The sequence below is a fragment of the Chironomus tepperi genome, unplaced genomic scaffold (assembly GCF_022539635.2).
Source record: "Chironomus tepperi strain 1889 unplaced genomic scaffold, CSIRO-AGI_Ctep_v1 contig_335, whole genome shotgun sequence".
Taxonomy (NCBI): domain Eukaryota; kingdom Metazoa; phylum Arthropoda; class Insecta; order Diptera; family Chironomidae; genus Chironomus; species Chironomus tepperi.
In genome coordinates this window covers 1,918,267-1,936,856 of record NW_027226457.1, presented here as the reverse complement: position 1 = coordinate 1,936,856, position 18,590 = coordinate 1,918,267, and the positions used below count along the sequence as shown (strand labels likewise).

Below are 18,590 nucleotides of genomic sequence, written 5' to 3'. Positions count from 1 at the left end.
TATTTCTTTTTCTTCAACATCAAAGCAAGAAATAAAAGCAAAAGTGAAACAAAAAATGCGCGCAAATAAAAGAGAGCAAGTTGAAAATCAAGTTTGTATTTTATGCCTGACGTAATCGATAATTGTAAGGAAGGAAATGAGTGAAGAAGTCGAAACTTCTTCTTTCATTTTGAATTTGCATTTCTAGAACTTTTTATTGCCTGTCAGATAACTCAATTTGAATGCCTCACGAAAGGCTTAATCTTAGATTCTTATTTAATATTATAGGAACTGTAAGTGGGAATGAAACAAGCTTCAACAGCTGATAAACTTTTTTAAAAGAGGGGAAGCAATTTGCTTGTTTCGATTATTGCTACCAGTTGCACTTTTCAATTATTTTGTTGTTATTTTACATCATTATGACATGTTTTGTTGCTGTTTTTCTTTAGACATAAACATCTATATCGGCAATAAAAGACGTTAAAGTGAAAGGTGGGGAAATGTTTTGAGGCTGATTTAGGTGATATATGTAGATTATTGGGTTTTGATTTTTTACAATCAATTTATAATTTCTGTTTGATTGTGTAATAGGCAATTAAAGGCAGGAAAGCTAGTTTTGAGATGTCATAAATTTTTGATGGCTTTATAATTTGCTATAATTTTGAGGATCTTGTTTAATTGTCATTTAGGTTGAGGCCATACATAGATGCAAGCATTATATCAATATTAGAAGACACAGGCGAAAGCTCTTTAAGCTGACTTAATTCCAATCTCTAAAATCACGATCAAACTAGCTTCGCAGAGGTATTAATCTCAAATAGTATGTTGGTCGGCGTGACTCTGGCTTAATGCCAGATTTGGCTTAAATATGGCACCTTGCCAGAGTCACGCCGGCCTTGTGGTTGTGATTTTGAATCGATTCGGGAATTAAGTCAAATTACGTCAATTGCAACAAAGTCGAGTTCAAGTCCAGGAAGTTAAGAATTCGCAAAAATTTCAAAAATGCGGACCTGCGTTTCTTAGCCAAACCCTAAAATAAAGATATCCGGGCGACCCAAGCCTCCATGTGTTATTCATAGATTGTATATTGCTCTATATATACATACCATAATTGCCTACTATGTGTCGCTTGTGATACATACATTAGAATCCTACAAAATTGCTTAAAATTCACATACTGTAGAATTTCATTAGAATGAGCTTAATACACCTTAAATAATAATACAAAGTAGGATAACATTCTGTATAATGCTTGTAAATCGTATATAAACATGACAAAGTCATTATACTTACAATTTGTGTTTCCTTGAATGCGTGGAATTTTAATGTGATCTTTGGATCTACTTTTCTCAAATTTAAATTGATTGAAATTCTCAACTTTTAATAGAATTAATTGGAAATGAGTTTTAATTTTAGAAGATTATTTCTGGAGATTATTGCCTCTAATTAAGGTTGGAATACAGCACACAATTATATAATAGTTCCTGTAAGATTAGATCCTTGAATTCTGAACAAAAACTTCATTATCTCATATAAAATTCAGCTCAGCTTATAGCCTAGCAACATGCATGAGTCACATGTCTTCCGCATTCTGCAGGCCTGTTGCTACATATTCTTTCTTTTTTTATATAAAGTAAATCCTGAAAACATTATTTAAAGCGTTTAAATTAAATCTTCACATTTAATTAAATCTCAATATTTAAGCATTCAACGGAATCATCGAGACGTGTTAAAAATCCGATAATCTTTACTTATTGTCCATTGAAAAGAAATGAAATGAGATAATGGAGGATGGCGTAATGTAGGTCGACCGTCAGACTGAAATATTGTATTAATTTATGTCTGATCTGTTTCTTTTTAGCGCATTTTTGTGAATAAAGACAGCTTTAGTCAGTTGTTCGGTCGACTGCCTTTATTGGCGCATCACATAGTCATTACAAAATCTTGTAATAATTCTTACTTAAATTCGATAATTAATGATTTTATTCAAGTTTCATTTTTAAACATACTTGAAGTTCGTTGCGCAAAAGTAATTTTCGAAATTCAAATTTTTCAAAACCGTTAGAAATTTTGAATTCCAAAAAACCGGTAATTAATCACTTTCTAGGATTGCTTGAACAAAAATGCGCTTAAGTCACTCGGTAAGAACGAGTACTTGCTTAATTTTTTCTTTACATTATTCAAGTCTGATCAGTATGACCGGCATAAAATATGTTCCAGTCATTCACTTTTTCTCCTTTTCCAAGGTTAAAGTTAAGATAAGGGAAATCCAAATGATGTCGATGATGTCATTAAAGTCTACAAAATTGATGTGAATAGAGTCTGTTGAATGTTTATTTTTTTTTCGGATTGATTGATAGGTTTATAGAAACTTGTAGAAAGTCAATCAAATAAAATTATGAAATTCCTTTGCCAAATGCTGCGATTTATGATTGACACAAAGTTTCATGAGAAAAATGGAATTTAATTTGATAACAATGAAATTGCCTCTAATTGAAGGCAACATTGTATATATTCACAGCTTTTAAATCTATTACTCAGCAAATTGCAGCATGTTGCAAAATCAGCTTTTATCATCCATTTTCATAACTTTTTTTGATTATCTTTTAAAATGAGCTTTTAAAAAAATTTCCATACAAGTTCATTTCCCACTCGTGGATAAGAAGATCGCGTATGTTATAAGAAAGTAGTCAAATCTATGGGGTCGTTTGGATGTTACGGGAAGCATTCCGTCCCCTGATTGCATGCTTTGTCATCCTCATACAGTGATAAGACAGTGATGGTCAGCATGAGGAGCATATCTCTCTCTACCCCCTGAATATGCCCCTGTTCATCAAGGTCCCATATAAACATGCTTCAGACAGACATTAGTGTCACTAGAATTGATGCTAGTTGACTTACCAGCTCCCATCACTTACAAATCAACCTCCGTACACAAAAAAATCAAGTCTATAAAAATTTATAACGAAAGTTTTTCCACTCTTGCATTTAATAATTACCATAAACTACTTAATTTCTTTCCATATTTTTCTTTCATTATGTTTACGGTAGTGCAATTAATAATAATCCTAAAAAAATCACGTTTGTATATTTCAAGTGTTTTTTTAAATAATAATTACATAAACGCATCTTCATTAACATGTTAAATGTATGTAAGTAAAACGAGCTCTCGTGCAGTTGAATTAAAATTGAGTGCGAATTTTCAAAATTGTGGCAAAAATGTTTTTGCGGATTAGTGGAAGTAGAAATTGTCGTGATGGCATGAATACGACATGAAACGCATGATGAAGATTTTGGGGATTTTATGGCATATTGAATATTGGGACCCATTGGGAGCATATTGGAGGTTGGGGACACATTGGGACCATTCTCTGGGAGGGGTCATATTGGGAACTCATTGAAGAACGGGTTGTAGGTGCATATTGAGAGAAGTCAGACAGTCTAAATACTTCAAGGTGGAGTTGGTATCGGATGGTGTAGTCCGTATATTATAGATCATTAGAAACATGAACAAGGAACTATATATTAACTTTAAATACTAACAATCTCCTCCAAATTACTGTATCAAAAAATTATAAACGACAGTCTGAATCAAATCATTCTCCCAGCATCTCTAAGTGATCGCTTCAAATCACATTAGTTCTGTGAAAAATCAGCTACAAAAAACTTTATCTATAAAAACCAAAACATACAATGCTCTATGCAAGTTAGTGAACAAATGCTTAACAAAATAAAATTGTGACGATAGTAATTAAACTCTAAACAGCTTAATATGCATTCGCTTATAAATCTACAAGCTTGTGCCAAAAAAAAGTTTCACTTTAGAGTTCAGTTGCATGCAAATTGAGGAATCCGGGCGTAAAAAATATAAAATACGCTGTTATAAAAAAGAACTTCCTCGATTTGGCATCTAATTGTTATTTTTCATGAAAGTGAAATTGCAATGTTGGGTGTTTGTTATATGACCATTATAATACTCATCATCAGCAACATAATAATGTCATGAATGCATAACAGCTTTGAATATTAGGTATATCCAAAATATAGTTCAAATTTTCAAAGAAAGTCGACCTTCAAGTGATGAGCTTTAATGTTTACATGAGTTAATTAGTCACTTAAATTTACATTACATATCTTAAATTACATCAAAGTATCATCATCATGCTCGAGTATTAAAGGCAGTTAAAGATGAAAGAAAAAATGTTACAATGGCATGCGCAGACATGCGAAAAACACTTTCAATTATACAATAGATTGAATTTTTTTTATACTGTATTTTTATTTTACATTGATATGTGACACATTTGTAACTTGTACGTCTGTCTATCTCTCTTGTTCACTGTCTCCCATTTTTGTCGCTATATGTCTCGCTGATGCTAATACTTTGTTATTGATTTTTTTTACTGTCTCTCGCTTCTGATCTTAATATTATGACATTTGATATTGATGTAAAAAATTTACGTTCTTTACATTTTAAGGTCACGTAGATATGTGATCGATGAAGATTGAGGGAAAATTGAATTATAATGTACTTTGACATTAACTTGTGGTATCTAAAATGTCATTACTTGGTAATTAAGTTATTTTTATGTTAGAACAGTCTATAAGTCATTATTCTTAATATTCAGTATCTTTCAAGCCATTTTGGTATTGTTTTGTCACAAAAACTCGAATAATGAAACTCATTGAATTTGTAACGTTCATTTGAGATTTGAAAAACGTATTCAATGAAAGTTCAAAGTTCAATTTAACGAAAGTTCCAATTTTGAACTTCAAAATTCAAACGAAAGTCAAAGTTCAAAATTAGAAGTTCGAAGCGTTAGTAAAGTTTGTAAAAAAAAGCACAATTTTGAAATTAAATAAAAATTCAAGGAAATCAGCACTGTCTGTACAATAACATCACAATAACTGAATATAGATGACATACCAAACGGGTAAGCTGAAGAAATTTCACACAGCTAATGACATAAAGTGCATAAAAGCCCAAAATGTGATGTAAAACAAATTTTAACAAGTATGCTGCTATTTTCACACCTGATCCAGCATCAATTCAGTCAATAAAGTTAATCATTTTCTGTAGAATTCCAAACAGATCAAAACTTAATGACATTCAATTAACTCTCGATTCACAGAAATTAATGACTCAATTTCCAAATCACTTCATCATAATTTCGTAATTTTACTGTCAAATATTTCGGAATTAATGTTTTCTATTGAAAAGTCATAAACATTCAAAACTTAACATTTGAGTCTTTACAATATAAATAAATGTAGCAATGCAATGGAAACAAACAAAAACTAACAGAAATGAAAATATCTGCGACAGTTAAGCATGCACAAATATATTTTTTTTGTGCATTTCAATTGTGTAAATTGTGTATCGTTAGCTTTCGATACATGCACACACGGTTGTTTATTATGTAAGTCTACATTGTCTCTATTTTTACATAGAAGTTACAATTTTTATATTAAAAAGCCACAGTCAGATTCATATGAAGTTATGCATGAAAATTTTAATGGCCGTGTTAATTGATATTGAAGCGCTTTAATTATTTGTTGACGCCCGTCAAAGTACTTTCGAAAACAAAAAATAACATTAATGTTTTCACAATTGAGCGACAATATGAATTAATAAGGAAATTAATGGCATTTAATTCCATCGCACCTAGTAGAATTCATTCAATTGTGACATATGGCTTCAAAGAATTTAGAGCAGCTGCAGGATATACTCAAGGATATCGACCACACATTGCCTAGTAAGACTCGCAATAATTATTAACCACAATAAAGATAAATTTTCCACTCAAATTCAGTTCCTTGCATCATGAAAAGGAATTATTGCTACACAATTAATTTAATAACGCTATTAAGTATCATTTATAATCATTATTGAGGCTGCAGGTACTTGATGATTGAACAATTTCGATATCATTTACATTATTGATTTTTGGTCTGTTCATGATAAGAGCGTGAAATTATAGATTCGTGGATATTTTGTATCAATTGTTGAGGGCATTCAATATTTTTTGATGGGTGATTAAATTTTATTGGATTTAAAATTATTTATTGAAACTTTTGATGTGGCTATTAATGCTTAAATGTATTTATTGGTGGTCTAGTGAGAGGAACTGGCATGTGGCAGGTGATTGATGCTGTAATGATTGATTTGATATCATATTGTTGCATAAAAGTAGCCAAAAATAAGGAATCCTTGCAAAATGAGGAACTATTTCAAAAAAGGGAGAAGGAATGGGGGTTGAACCCCAATGCAATACGGTAGTTTGCAGCTCAAGCTACCAGCTGACCCTTATTGTACACGGCACTGAAGAATTTGTGCCAAATTTGGCTTGAGGACAGTTTCTGGCTGATTTTGTATAACTTCCACACTGAATTGGACTATACATTAACCTGGCAATTGAAAATTCTACAAAGCATACATCACTGCTGCATGACCCCTTCACATATTTCTTAAATCCCTCAAGATAAAATGATCAAAATAAAATTTCATCCAAAACAAAAATCATCTTCAAATTCCAAAAAAGGCATCAATAAATCCTGCTTATTCATCGTAATCTCTTTTGTTGTTTCCCTCAAAAAAATGTTGCTCATATTGATCTCATATAAAATCATATATCAAGACATTGTGAACCATGTAGTTGCTAATCTAACGAAGAATGTGCAACCCAAATTACAATTCTGAGAAGGATACTTAATTGTCTTATGATAAGATGGGGAATTTGAGGATATTTATCGGATTAATGGTCTTTGATATTAAATATTTATCGCAATTCGAGGCAGTTTGATAGGATGTTCGATTGGATGTGAGGCATTTTGATAGGATACAAGACAGAATGAAATAATTGAAGGCAATCATATGAATTTATTGATTTGAAATACATTGTGTAGGTGGACGATGAGGCTTTTTCATTTTCTGATTCAATGAAGGCTCACATCTATAATCTCTTATAGCTGAAATAACATTGATTTAATAAATTTCTAAATCAAACACAATGTCGAGTTCCAGACTTTGCATAGACGCTAAAATTGGACATTTACATGCTAATCATTAACATTTTTACTGACTCAGCACAAAAAATTAGTGTTGGAAAGTAAATTATAATCGAGAAAGCAATGACAATTAGCTTAGTCAATAAGACTAATGAGCTAATTATCATAATCAAATAATAAGTTTGAATAATTTGCGACGAAAAGTGAGTGAAAAATTGAAGATTATGGATGAAATTAACGAAAATGGGAGTATCTTGGCGATATTGTCTAATTATGAGGATCTAATTATTCTGTGAACAATTAGAGATGTTCATTTGAGTTAGAGAAGCTCAATGGTGGTATAATGTGGTGCTTTGGAGCCTCAAGACTGCTAAAATTGACCCTTCGGAGTGGGTTTTAATGCGTTTAAGTAGCTAGAAAAACACACGACGTTGGAATGACCGAAAATCCAGGCTTAGATTGACTTGACTCTGGCCTGAGGTCGGATTTCATTGAATCTGATCTGGGGTCAGAGTCACGCTCGCCATTTCTACAGCATGTTGCTTTCGAGTAGACATTTCAAGGCAAGATCCATAAAGACCATGTTTATAGATGAACACAAGGTCGAATTATAGCAGTCTACTCCATTCAGGCCAGTGATCCTAAGTTCAAGGCTGTTTAAACTTTCATGATGATTCAGTACTTTCATAATTTACTTACTGCATGCAAAAAAGCTTTAAGCAACAACATAACAATCTGTGCTGTATCAAATGTTAATATTAAATCAAGTTCATCTAAACATTTTAACCTACAAAATCTTTAAAAACTTTAATAAATAATTAGCAATATCATGCTGTGCTGAGACTTAATTTCTATCAAAATTAACAAGTAAATCCTACTTCTACGTTTGATCAACAAAACCTCATTTTGTATCAAGGAACAAAAATAAACCACAAAAAATATCAAAATAATCCACAAGATCAGCTTCAAAGCTCAATCAAGCTTAAAAATCTCTTTATGCTTTAATATCCTCCCACGTAGAATTCATTACATAAAATTGGCAAGCATTTGGTCTACTTCCTTCCAATTCGACGGTCGGCAAGTCTGCTAATTTTGTAAAGAAAATTCCTCACCTAATTTAAAATGTTTCTATGCCTTCGGTGGGCGCATGTATCATTCATTTACTCGTTTTGTTAGCTAATTATTTTTACAACAAATTAAATTACAATTTGAATTTATTTTTCTCACTCGAAAGCTCTATCCGTGTGTCTATATGTAGGCGACTGTGTCAACAGGAGAATTTTTTCCATCATCAAGCTGAGCTTTTTTGTTTGGCAAGATTGAGGATGGATATTTGAGATTTGTCCATGTGTCCAGAAGATTTGAGGATTTTTATGTGATGTGCTTAGTGGAATTAGAGTTTGGCAAGACATGGGGGACGTTATGATGTCGTCATGGACGTCATTGATCCTAGACTAGCCAGTCCTATCGGGGAATACAGTAGCCCAGACAATCTAATCCACATCCCTCAAAATCAAACATGCGCTTCTTTCTTACATCACTTCCTAGAATCCATCTCACTTCTCCTTACATTCTATGCTATATTTTCCATAAATTAGAATTCAATTAGCAATGGAAAGATTGATTGTCATGGGATGACGACACCAATGATGATGATTCTGATACTGATGATGTGCGCGTATGATTTTCATTGTCGATTGGAAGTGCTCAGTATTAGCTTAAAATTCGTCTCACTCATAACGTTGTGACAAATCGTGGTCGAAAGTTGGTCTCGTTTAACATACTTTTTTTTTCTTGGTCTATAAATCATTGGCTATCTATTTTCGTGCGTATATTAAAGTGCATGTGGCAGACCAAAATAAATGATTCAATTTAGTAGTTTATTGCATAATAATAAAGGCACAGCAAGAAGAAAAGAAAGCATTTAATTGTGAAAGTGATTAATATACGAATATTGAAAAATAAAATTAATTAATTTTTTGGCGAATGAATGTGAATGGCGAATAATCTGGACCAAGTCAATAGTTGTAACAGTGACAGTAACGGCAATGGCAATAATAATCCAATTCCTCGTGTTTGTGTAACATATTGTCACTTTCCACAAGACAGTCTTGAGCTGATAAATCAGGTTGGCCCAATTATAATGTAAATTGCTTTTAAGTTTGGTTCATGGTCACGTGAGAAAATGCTGGCAATTTGACAAGGCATGCAGACATTTTTAAATATTTTGATTAAATAATCACAATACTGGAACTGCTTCGTATTTAATTTCACTTGTTCTAGATGGTAATCAAAATTCGTTTAAAAATTCATCATCCTCAAATCGCATCGAATCTAAGAATAGACTTCAATATTCGGTGTAGGCACTCTTTAATAATAATCCTATCGTTTCATGCTTTATAGCTTCATTTTCCATAAAGTCATTTTAAACTCACACCATGTACGTTGAAAGCTTCCGAGAGGATTAAATTGTGGGGTAACTTTGGGGTGTAGAGGATATAAAATCTGAATAAATTAGGAAGTAAAATTAAGGTTTTTGTTAATGGAATTGAATAATTTTATTGTATTGATGAGGATAAGTTTTATGCAAAACATAGGTATTGTTCACAATGTGACACACCTACTGGAATACTGATCTTACTGTCTTAGCAGTAATAATCTCAACTCTACTATGGATCTAATTGTTTTTGTGTATAATAGTCCAAAAACAGCTTTTACGACAAAATCAGAGATTCATACACATTTTTGACATCTGGTTTGCTACACTACAACAACGGATTTGTGCTCTGGCAGCTGTGTCACTTGGAAGTCTTGTTTTGTAGCCAGTAATAGGTCCAAAACCGTGTGTCGCTTCTAATTATTGAACTAAAGGGGAGAGGGGTAAAAATTCGCCTTTTTTCGTACTGCAGTGTCAGGCAGCCTGTGTTCCGCGACACTAGTTCCGAAAAAAAGGTTACCCACCACTGCCGTAAAATAACAAGTGAACAGCTCCCTATGATTATCTAATTTTGATTCAAATCTAAATTATGCAGATTAAAATTTCACTTCCGTTCACAATTTTATTACTTGTCTCAATCATTACTATTAAGCATGCATTGCCTATTAAAATTCAGGATAGAAATTTAATATTTTGTTCCATATCACAGCTATTAATTTGCCATTATATTACCTTAAACTATAACATATTATTAATCTATTTCTGCTTATCATTTACAGACTGGAAAGGCTCCTTATTATGTCGGCACACAAACATTGCCTCGTGGACATGTTTATAGAGATCAATCAAAAAGTTCAATAGGTGGGTTTATATGCGAAAATTTGTTATTCATTATTCAAAAAAAAATCATTTCGTGTGATATTGATACAAATCCATACATTAAGTTTAATGAGATGGAGGGAATAAAAAAGTTATCAATTTTGTGAGCGAGAGAGTTTTTTTTTATGCTGACATAAGAAAGTTATATCATGCATGACAGTTGGGATTTTTTTTCCTTGGTTTTGGGAGAAAAGGAAAGATTTAAAATTATGGAAGCAGAAAGATTGCTGATTTACATGTTTTTTGGAATTGAATATTAAAGTTTTTACTAGACTTAAAGACTAAATTGACTTAAATTTCACACAACCAAAAAATCCTTCAATCTACAATAAAAAGCCTTCAGATTGAAACAATTCTCATAATCTCATGAAATTTATATTTATGGGTTTCATTTTCAACAGAATAGAGGTTGAATAATTTATTTTAATTTATCATTCGCAGGTGTTCCCGCGAAGCCCATGCGATCTTATGGCAGTAGAGGTAACATGGCACCTCAATTTCCATATCCAACAGACCAGCTTTACAGTATTCCAGGTAAAGTTTTTTCTCAATTATTTTTTGTGGTTTTTGGTGGAATTAAGATAGGAATAGAATTAAGTTAGAGAATAATGGTCAGTTTTTTGGGTGTGCTTACATAGAGTTTAGTCACATTTGGAGTTAGACTTCCTTAAAGGGAGGTGTAATACACACTTATTTCCGTCAAATGTCAATCTATCCTAAATCCTTATATAACATGTCAAAAGTCAAGTTCCCGTCAATTTCCAATTAAAACTTCTAACACTCCTTCAAATACTCCCAACTAATATCCTAACAAGCCAATAATTTTTAATAATATAGCACTTCATGCACCACTAACAGCATCAATTCTCGATAATTCACAATCTTTACAATCCCATAAAACCAATAAGGTCAATCAATTCCAATTGTAAAGAAATTACACAAGATTAAAATTATTGCAACCCGATCAGCACATATTCAAATGCTGTTCACACAGTGCAGTGACCCCTAACAGACAAAGAGCCACATAAAGACCATTACGGTACTTAAAAGTGATCTATTTGCCTGTTAGAGACGTAAGTAAATAATGAACATTTTGTTCATGTTCAACTTGATGCTTAGTACACTCCAGCCACAGCAACATTTGAATATGTGCCGATCGGATCACATGCATTCTGATTTCTTCCATGAAATTTAATTAAAGCTTTTTCAGTAAAATTTCATGTAACATGTTTTTCTTCTTATTCATTCAATATCCACAGATGGTTATATGAGCTCACCAGAACGTGGTACGAGAGCATATGAAGAGCCTTATTATACGCAATATGGAACTCGTGGGAGCAGTGTGACGCCAATAATCGATGAAGAACAAAGGTAAGAGATTGGACGAGAGTGTAAAAGGAAAAAATAAATTTCATTGTCTTTTGTATACTTTTTTTCTCTCATCACAAATGTAGTGACGCGATGCTCATAGACGATCAATATTCAATGTATGGTATGAAGCGAATTTCACGTAATCCAAATCAAATGTATGATCCAGCAAGGTAAATTCTCATTTACTTTTTATGTATTACAAACAAAATTCTTTATTTACTCAAAAAAGTTAAGCTTTACATAGCCTTCGGCAATAGAAATCATTGCATTGTACATGTCTCCATCATATGGATTATTCATATTCATTGATTCTGCATAAATTGATGATATTGTATCATTACGATTGTCAGATGACAAAAATGCTGTATTACGTTTTCGTCTTCGTCCCGTTATCGTAATTGGACGTCTACGTCGGCGTAGTGGAACAGATCCCGTGTTTACTAGACTATTCATCGTATTTGATGTTGATGCATTTGATAAAGTGTTTGACATTAGGAGCGTTGTGCCTGCGGATGTAAGAGAGAAAGAATGAAAAATAAGAAAAATTACAAGATGTTAAGTAAAAATTGCTTTGTTTTCTTTCGAGAGAATAATGGGTCCTTGAGATTATTTTTAGAAGAGTTTCATGTTCAGAATAATAGAATTAGACTGGTGTGATGTTGGTATACTATTTGAGCTGTTTGATGTAGTATGTCTATTATTTATCGGTAAATAGGTTGGATATAGTCGTTTTGGCACCGGAAGGGTACTTTTGCGTGTTTTTATGCTGTAAACACGGCATCTTAATGATGCTCTAAAGTCAGATCTACCTATAAATCCCATTTATATCCTAGATAACACGTTAGTCTGATGGTTTGTTTGGGGGCGTATTTAGGGGGTTCTCAAATTTGTTAGGGGGTTTAGGGAAAAGTTAACCTTCAAATCCTTTTAATATCACAGATTAAATGCTCACAATTCAGGAGGTCTGACCATTTGTACAGGGCGTATTCAGGGACGTTGGATGTCCTCCTCTCTTCCCTATTGAAAACACCCCTGCAAAAAGCTTCATGCCCACCGAAATATCCTACGAACAAAAATTTACATCCACTTCCACACAAGTCAATCACCCACCCAGAGAAGCTTCACAACGGAAGTAAAATTACAGTCATTCTCTCTCGCATAATTTTCACTCAGATTCAATTTTTCACAAAAGAAAGAAAAAAAAGTTTCTCCTTCCGTCACTTTCAAGAAATTAAACACTCAAAAATTTCTCGTCTTTCACGATAACAATGAAAAAGTTCCAAACAATTATTGTTTCATGCAATTTACACTGCCGCTTCCCATTTATGACAATAAAAAATAACTCAATTTAACACACTTAAATTTCAATTGTAAACATAATTCACGCTAACATTTCACTTCAACAATAAATCGCCGAATTTCAGTAAAAACGAGCTTTCCGGAACTAATTTCTAATTCAATGATTTTTTCACAAATATTTGCACATGTGCAGCATACCTTTAGCTTTAATTGCTTGTACAATCATGCATAGTAGATAACCGGCAAATGCTAAAAATGCCAATGCTGTGACAGATAATTGAAAGAATGTCTGAATTTTGCTCGGTTTGCTGTCCCACGGTCCTTCTAGTCCACTTCCGCTTCCTCCGTAGCCAGTTTTCCTGGAAATATTTGTGGAGAGATTTTGTAAAATTTTTGTGTGAAAAGTTTGCAGGTATTGTGGGATGGTAGAATGAATTAACATTGTGTACGGAAGATTCAAGCCTGTTCCGATCGATAGACGTTAAAATGTTGTCTATACAGGAACCAAACAGATAAAATTAGATTCAAGCGTCAACTTGGCAGGAACAAATTTGTCATTGGACGCTGCTTAGTTCCAATTTTAATGCTCGAATGGCTACCGTGAGGACATTTTAACGACTGTCGATCGGATGTCCCTTTCAAATAATCACAGATGTTCATGAATATTCCACTTGTAATCTCCAAAATGCAGATATATCCACACAATGCAAATAAAATGCCATTCCTTGACATTACCTATTAATAGTTAATTGTCTCTGCTGCTGCTGTTGCTGCTGCAGATTCTGATTTGTAATCAATGGCAATGCATAATTCTGTCGTCGCTTGTCATTTCCAAAATTTGGATCATTAATAATCCGACTTTCCATGATGGACGACTCAGTCGTTCCTGTCTCCTCCACAACACCAATTGGATGTTCATCGACACGTTGTTGAACTTGTTGAATTTCGTCAATTGATTTTTTAACTTTTAGTAACTGCTCCAATGGAAGCTCGCTCAAATAAAGCAAATCATTTTTTGCAAAGTTCATTGGCACGGAATGGGTAATTGGTGTCTGTGTTGTATTATTAATTTGTTGCTTTACTTTGTGATTAGTTGCGAGACTTTCATTATTATTTTTACTACCGGCATCGCCAACACTTATTAATAACAGCACAATGAATCTTATGGAATTTTTATTCAACATTTTATTATGGAATATTTTTTTTTTACTTTTTATTCATCTTGATTTGTGCATTGCTAAACTGAAACTGACGTTAGATGAAAAGTCTTTTCATAAGACAGATTTTTATATTTCGTCAAGAAGAGAAAATAGAAATGATGTATATTTGGTTTCTTGCTTCTTCGTTAAGCTTATGCTTTCATTTCATTTCATTCTTTCATGCATGAGGTAGAACGATAGTGAGAAGAAGATATGTTGTTGATAAATTATGATAATTTTTGAGAGCAAAACGTTGGAAAATTTCTCTATGTAATTTTGTTTTTTATATTTTCCGTCATTTATCATGGATTTTTGTAAAAATTTCTGTCATTTTTTCTTCATACTTAGTGTGATGAGTCTGAGTTTTAAAAAACGGCCGTTTCCGTTTTTTTCTGAAAAACGGCCGTTAACGGGTCCGTTTTTTTAATGGAAGGGAAACAATACGTTGCATTCAAATTGAATATTAATAATTATGTTCATTTTTCTACACAATTCAATGAATTAATTTATGACTTTTTTATTTGGGTAGTTTTTGAAAAGAAAAATTTTTCTGATCAAAAACTACCCAAATATTTATATCGCAGTGTGTAATTTTGTTTCTGAAGATGGTTCATGAACTATATATTAAACGGGCAGATAAATTTTGTCCTTTTTGATTTGCTACTTAAAAGTATACTACAGGCCAAAAAAATTGACGAATATTAATTTTCTTAGCAGAAAATTTTCCAAAAATTCAGAGAAAAAGTGAAAATGTTTTGTATTTTTTCGGTCCCGTTTTCCGTTTTCGTTATTACTTATGAGTTCACTGGGGATGACTTTTTTCGGTGTGCTGCTTGGGAGATAATTTTGTTTTTGAACTTAAAAGCTAAGATTCAAACTGTAAATATATTAAACTAGGCATTGAGGTGCACTTAAGTCATTTGTCATGCATGTATAAGAGCTGCCAAAAATCCTCCAACAAAATACATCTTTTACTTACTTACTTCGCTGTCCGAACAGATGAACTATGATCTATAGCCTCTCTTAGCCTGCGTCTGAAGTTTGCTTTATCCTTGGCTGCACTTTGTCAATTACCAATGCTACGCTGTCTTTATCAACAGCATCGCGTTCTTCAACGATTCATCAAATTAGACTCCTGATGAAATCTTCCTTAAGTCACCTAACATTGTGTCCTGTCCATCAAAACCTATTTATTTTCATACTTCGAGCAATATTAGCTAACGAAGTAACAAAAATGCGCCACAATCCAATCAAAATCAAAAACCATGCCATCCAAACTACTAGCTTCTTACTTCAGTACTTCTTTCAGATTTTCATATTACCACCGTACGTGAAGATGAAAAGATACTTTAAGATAATTGAGTGAAATACATTAAGCTTGAAAATAAACAGAGATAGAAACATGTAGAAACTTCCTTCAATTTTATATTTTGACAGAGATGAAGCTCAGATTATATTCCATAAATGTGAGTTCTTCTTTTTTCTCGTGCTATGTATGAATAATCATGAGATTATGCTTGTCCAACAATTCAATGGAAAATTATGATGTGGTAAAATAAAAGTTTGATATGAGTTTGAGGATGTTTGGTATAATTTTGATGCTACATGTGTGCTTTTTGATTCAATCTACGTGATTAATGCTGGATTAAAGTTTTTAATCCAATTTGTTAACATTTGTTTAGTGTTTGATACTTTGTTCCTGGAACTAATGAATGTTTGGACAGGATATGTTTAGGATAATTGTAGTTAATGGTGTTTGAGACTCAAAGTTATGTCCCAGCATGCCATTCCTCCGACTAGTCACTTAAAATCAAAACATACACTTAACCTACAAATTCAAATCCACTTGTTATGCACAAATTCTTATATGCAATACAACAAGAAAGCCTTCCGTCATCTGACAAATGCCATGATGCATTCACATCATCAAATTATGCATCAACATGATTTCCAGCTCATGTCATGAGTATATAGAAAATTTTACTAATTTCTGCTTACATAAACACATCAGAAAATATCAAAACATATGTCTTGAAATAAGTTACTGACAGTTAGCTTTGCAATATTGCTGAATGTCATTTTACAAAATGCTATGCAGAAGTCAATTATGCTTTCTACATTTCATCTTGTAATTTCAACATTATTCAATGGATGTGAAAGCATACAACGATGCAATATGTCTAGAAGAAAGTAAAGAAGATGTTTTACTAGATCTAAAAATGATTCTCTAATTATTTCACATTTTATGCACAACGATGCATAAATTACAATCATGACAATGAAAACAAACATCATAGAAATTATTTTCTTATGCTTTAATTTAATTTGCATCTTTAGACCGGAAGATTTGCATCGCATTCGTGTGGAACATATGGAACGTCAATTGGCAAACTTAACAGGTCTCGTGCAAAAAGCATTAGTCCAAAATCCTCAAATGAGTTCACCACAACCGAGTTACATTCAACCGGCACCAGGACCATACCGAAATGGTAAGTTGAATGATGCTGATCTTAATGTCTGGTAAAATTTTGTCATTTCACACATAAAATATCGATAATATAATTAATTAACATAGCGATATGCAGTAGATAGTCAACATATTTTTTATTTTTGTAGACTAATTTAATGGAAAATAACAAAAAAAAATCACCGAATCATTGAGTAACATTCTTGCTATGTACTAGAATATCATTAAGTATCATTAATAGAAGGTCACACAAACATCTCGTGTATTATCTTTCCGTATTTTTGGCTCGAAAAGATAAAGAAATAAGAACTAAATGAGAATGAATGACGAAAAGAATAAGCAAGCAATAATTAGGGTTTGGTGAACCCCAAAAATGTCACTCGTAAATTAATTTGTGTGAAATCGGTATGCTTGGTTGTTTCATTTGATACTACTTGACCATAAACTTGTATGCTGTTAAAGATTGTAAAGAAATTGTTGAGGTTATGTAAAATGAAAAGTTAGCTTTAGGAAGTTATAGTTTGTGATATATGGAAATCTGGAATCATATGTTCCAGATGTAGAGATGCTTCGATGTATATGTAGATCACCAGTAAGGGTGTTCATTAGTAGACAGCAGTATATGCCAATATCAATGTCAAAATTCGTACCCAGAAGGCACACGACGTATTAATGGCCAAGAATCAGGCTCGAAGCCAACGTTACTCTAGCTTTAGACTAGTTTCAATGAAATTCAGCCTCAGACCAGAGTCAAGTCAATCTAGGTCCAGATTTTCGGCCAATTCTTCGTCTTGTGCTTTCAAGGCTACGAAACAGAAGCAAATCAATCAAAAACTCATTCACCTGACAATCTGACAATCTTTAATAGCATATATTCAAAATTACAGCCGTCTAAAATTCAATTTAAATCTAATTGACATAACTCTTCAAACAGCCTCTAGCAACAATATCAAAACACGCATACCGATGCTCGCACAAAAGGCTTCGATTCAAAATATTCACAATATCGTTTCTTCTGTTTTTGTTTTGAATTTGAAATCCATATTTTGCAATAATTTAGCCGTATTTAGTTACTTACTACAAGAAAAGACAAAAATCTGCAAACATTTTAGAAATGAAATGAAGAAACCAAAAAAAAGGTTCGCTTTTGTGTGTATGATTTTCACGTAGTTTGCTTTAGATCTGAAGCGTGTACAATGATTTGTTTTTAATATAGTTAATTGAAGTATCCATATTTGTAAAGTATACTTTATTTTTCTTTGCGAAATGACAAAAAAGAAATCATAAAATGTTTATGACACTTGGTTTCTTTGAATAAACAATTTGCGTGTAGATTTGATGCAAGTTTTATTAGTTATGAATGTTGAAATCATCTGAAAATGTCCAAGATGTAGTTAATATGGCATTTGAATACAAATATTGTGAACTTTAAGTAGATATGTCGTAAAACGTTGTAGGTATGGAATTTAATCTGCAAGTATTACTAGCAGGTGGTCTTGGCCTTGAATATTGGAATGCAAGCTTAGCAATTAGCAATGACCATAAAGATATTCATTAAAAGTAGTTATTTTTCATCAACCAGTTGAGAATATGCCAACGGTTATTTTATTTTCAAACTATATAATCAAATACAATTAGTTGAAATCCCCTTTTACAGTTGATAGTCCCCTCAATAGAAAGTTTTAGTTTGTTTACAATCTTCAGACAATAAAGATCTTATTTTAACTCGTCCAGCTATTATTTAACTGAAAGGAACTTAAGTTTCTACATTTACAAGTTATAGAAGTGATTCAAAGGAACTGAAAGTGTCATAAACATGCCGTAATATCATCAAAAATTAGTATTTGTCATTTTAAAATTATTCAAAATTTGCAAAATCATCTTAAAGAGATTGAGACGTGAAAGGAAATGGAAATTTGATGCACAAAACCAATTTGTTTTTCATTATAAC

At 32.5% G+C, this 18,590-nt stretch overlaps 1 protein-coding gene across 17 annotated transcripts in view; it reads left to right on the top strand.

Annotated features, from left to right (window-relative positions):
* The window catches only part of LOC139093193 (myb-like protein P), a 143,605-nt gene that overhangs the window by 102,091 nt on the left and 22,924 nt on the right, over positions 1-18,590 (top strand). For all 17 annotated transcript variants that reach the window (XM_070643813.1, XM_070643812.1, XM_070643819.1 and 14 more), the window contains 5 exons: positions 10,204-10,285; positions 10,745-10,837; positions 11,563-11,674; positions 11,758-11,844; positions 16,510-16,661. In XM_070643813.1, the coding sequence (XP_070499914.1) occupies positions 10,204-10,285; positions 10,745-10,837; positions 11,563-11,674; positions 11,758-11,844; positions 16,510-16,661 (526 nt within the window). The remainder of the gene's footprint in view (positions 1-10,203; positions 10,286-10,744; positions 10,838-11,562; positions 11,675-11,757; positions 11,845-16,509; positions 16,662-18,590) is intronic.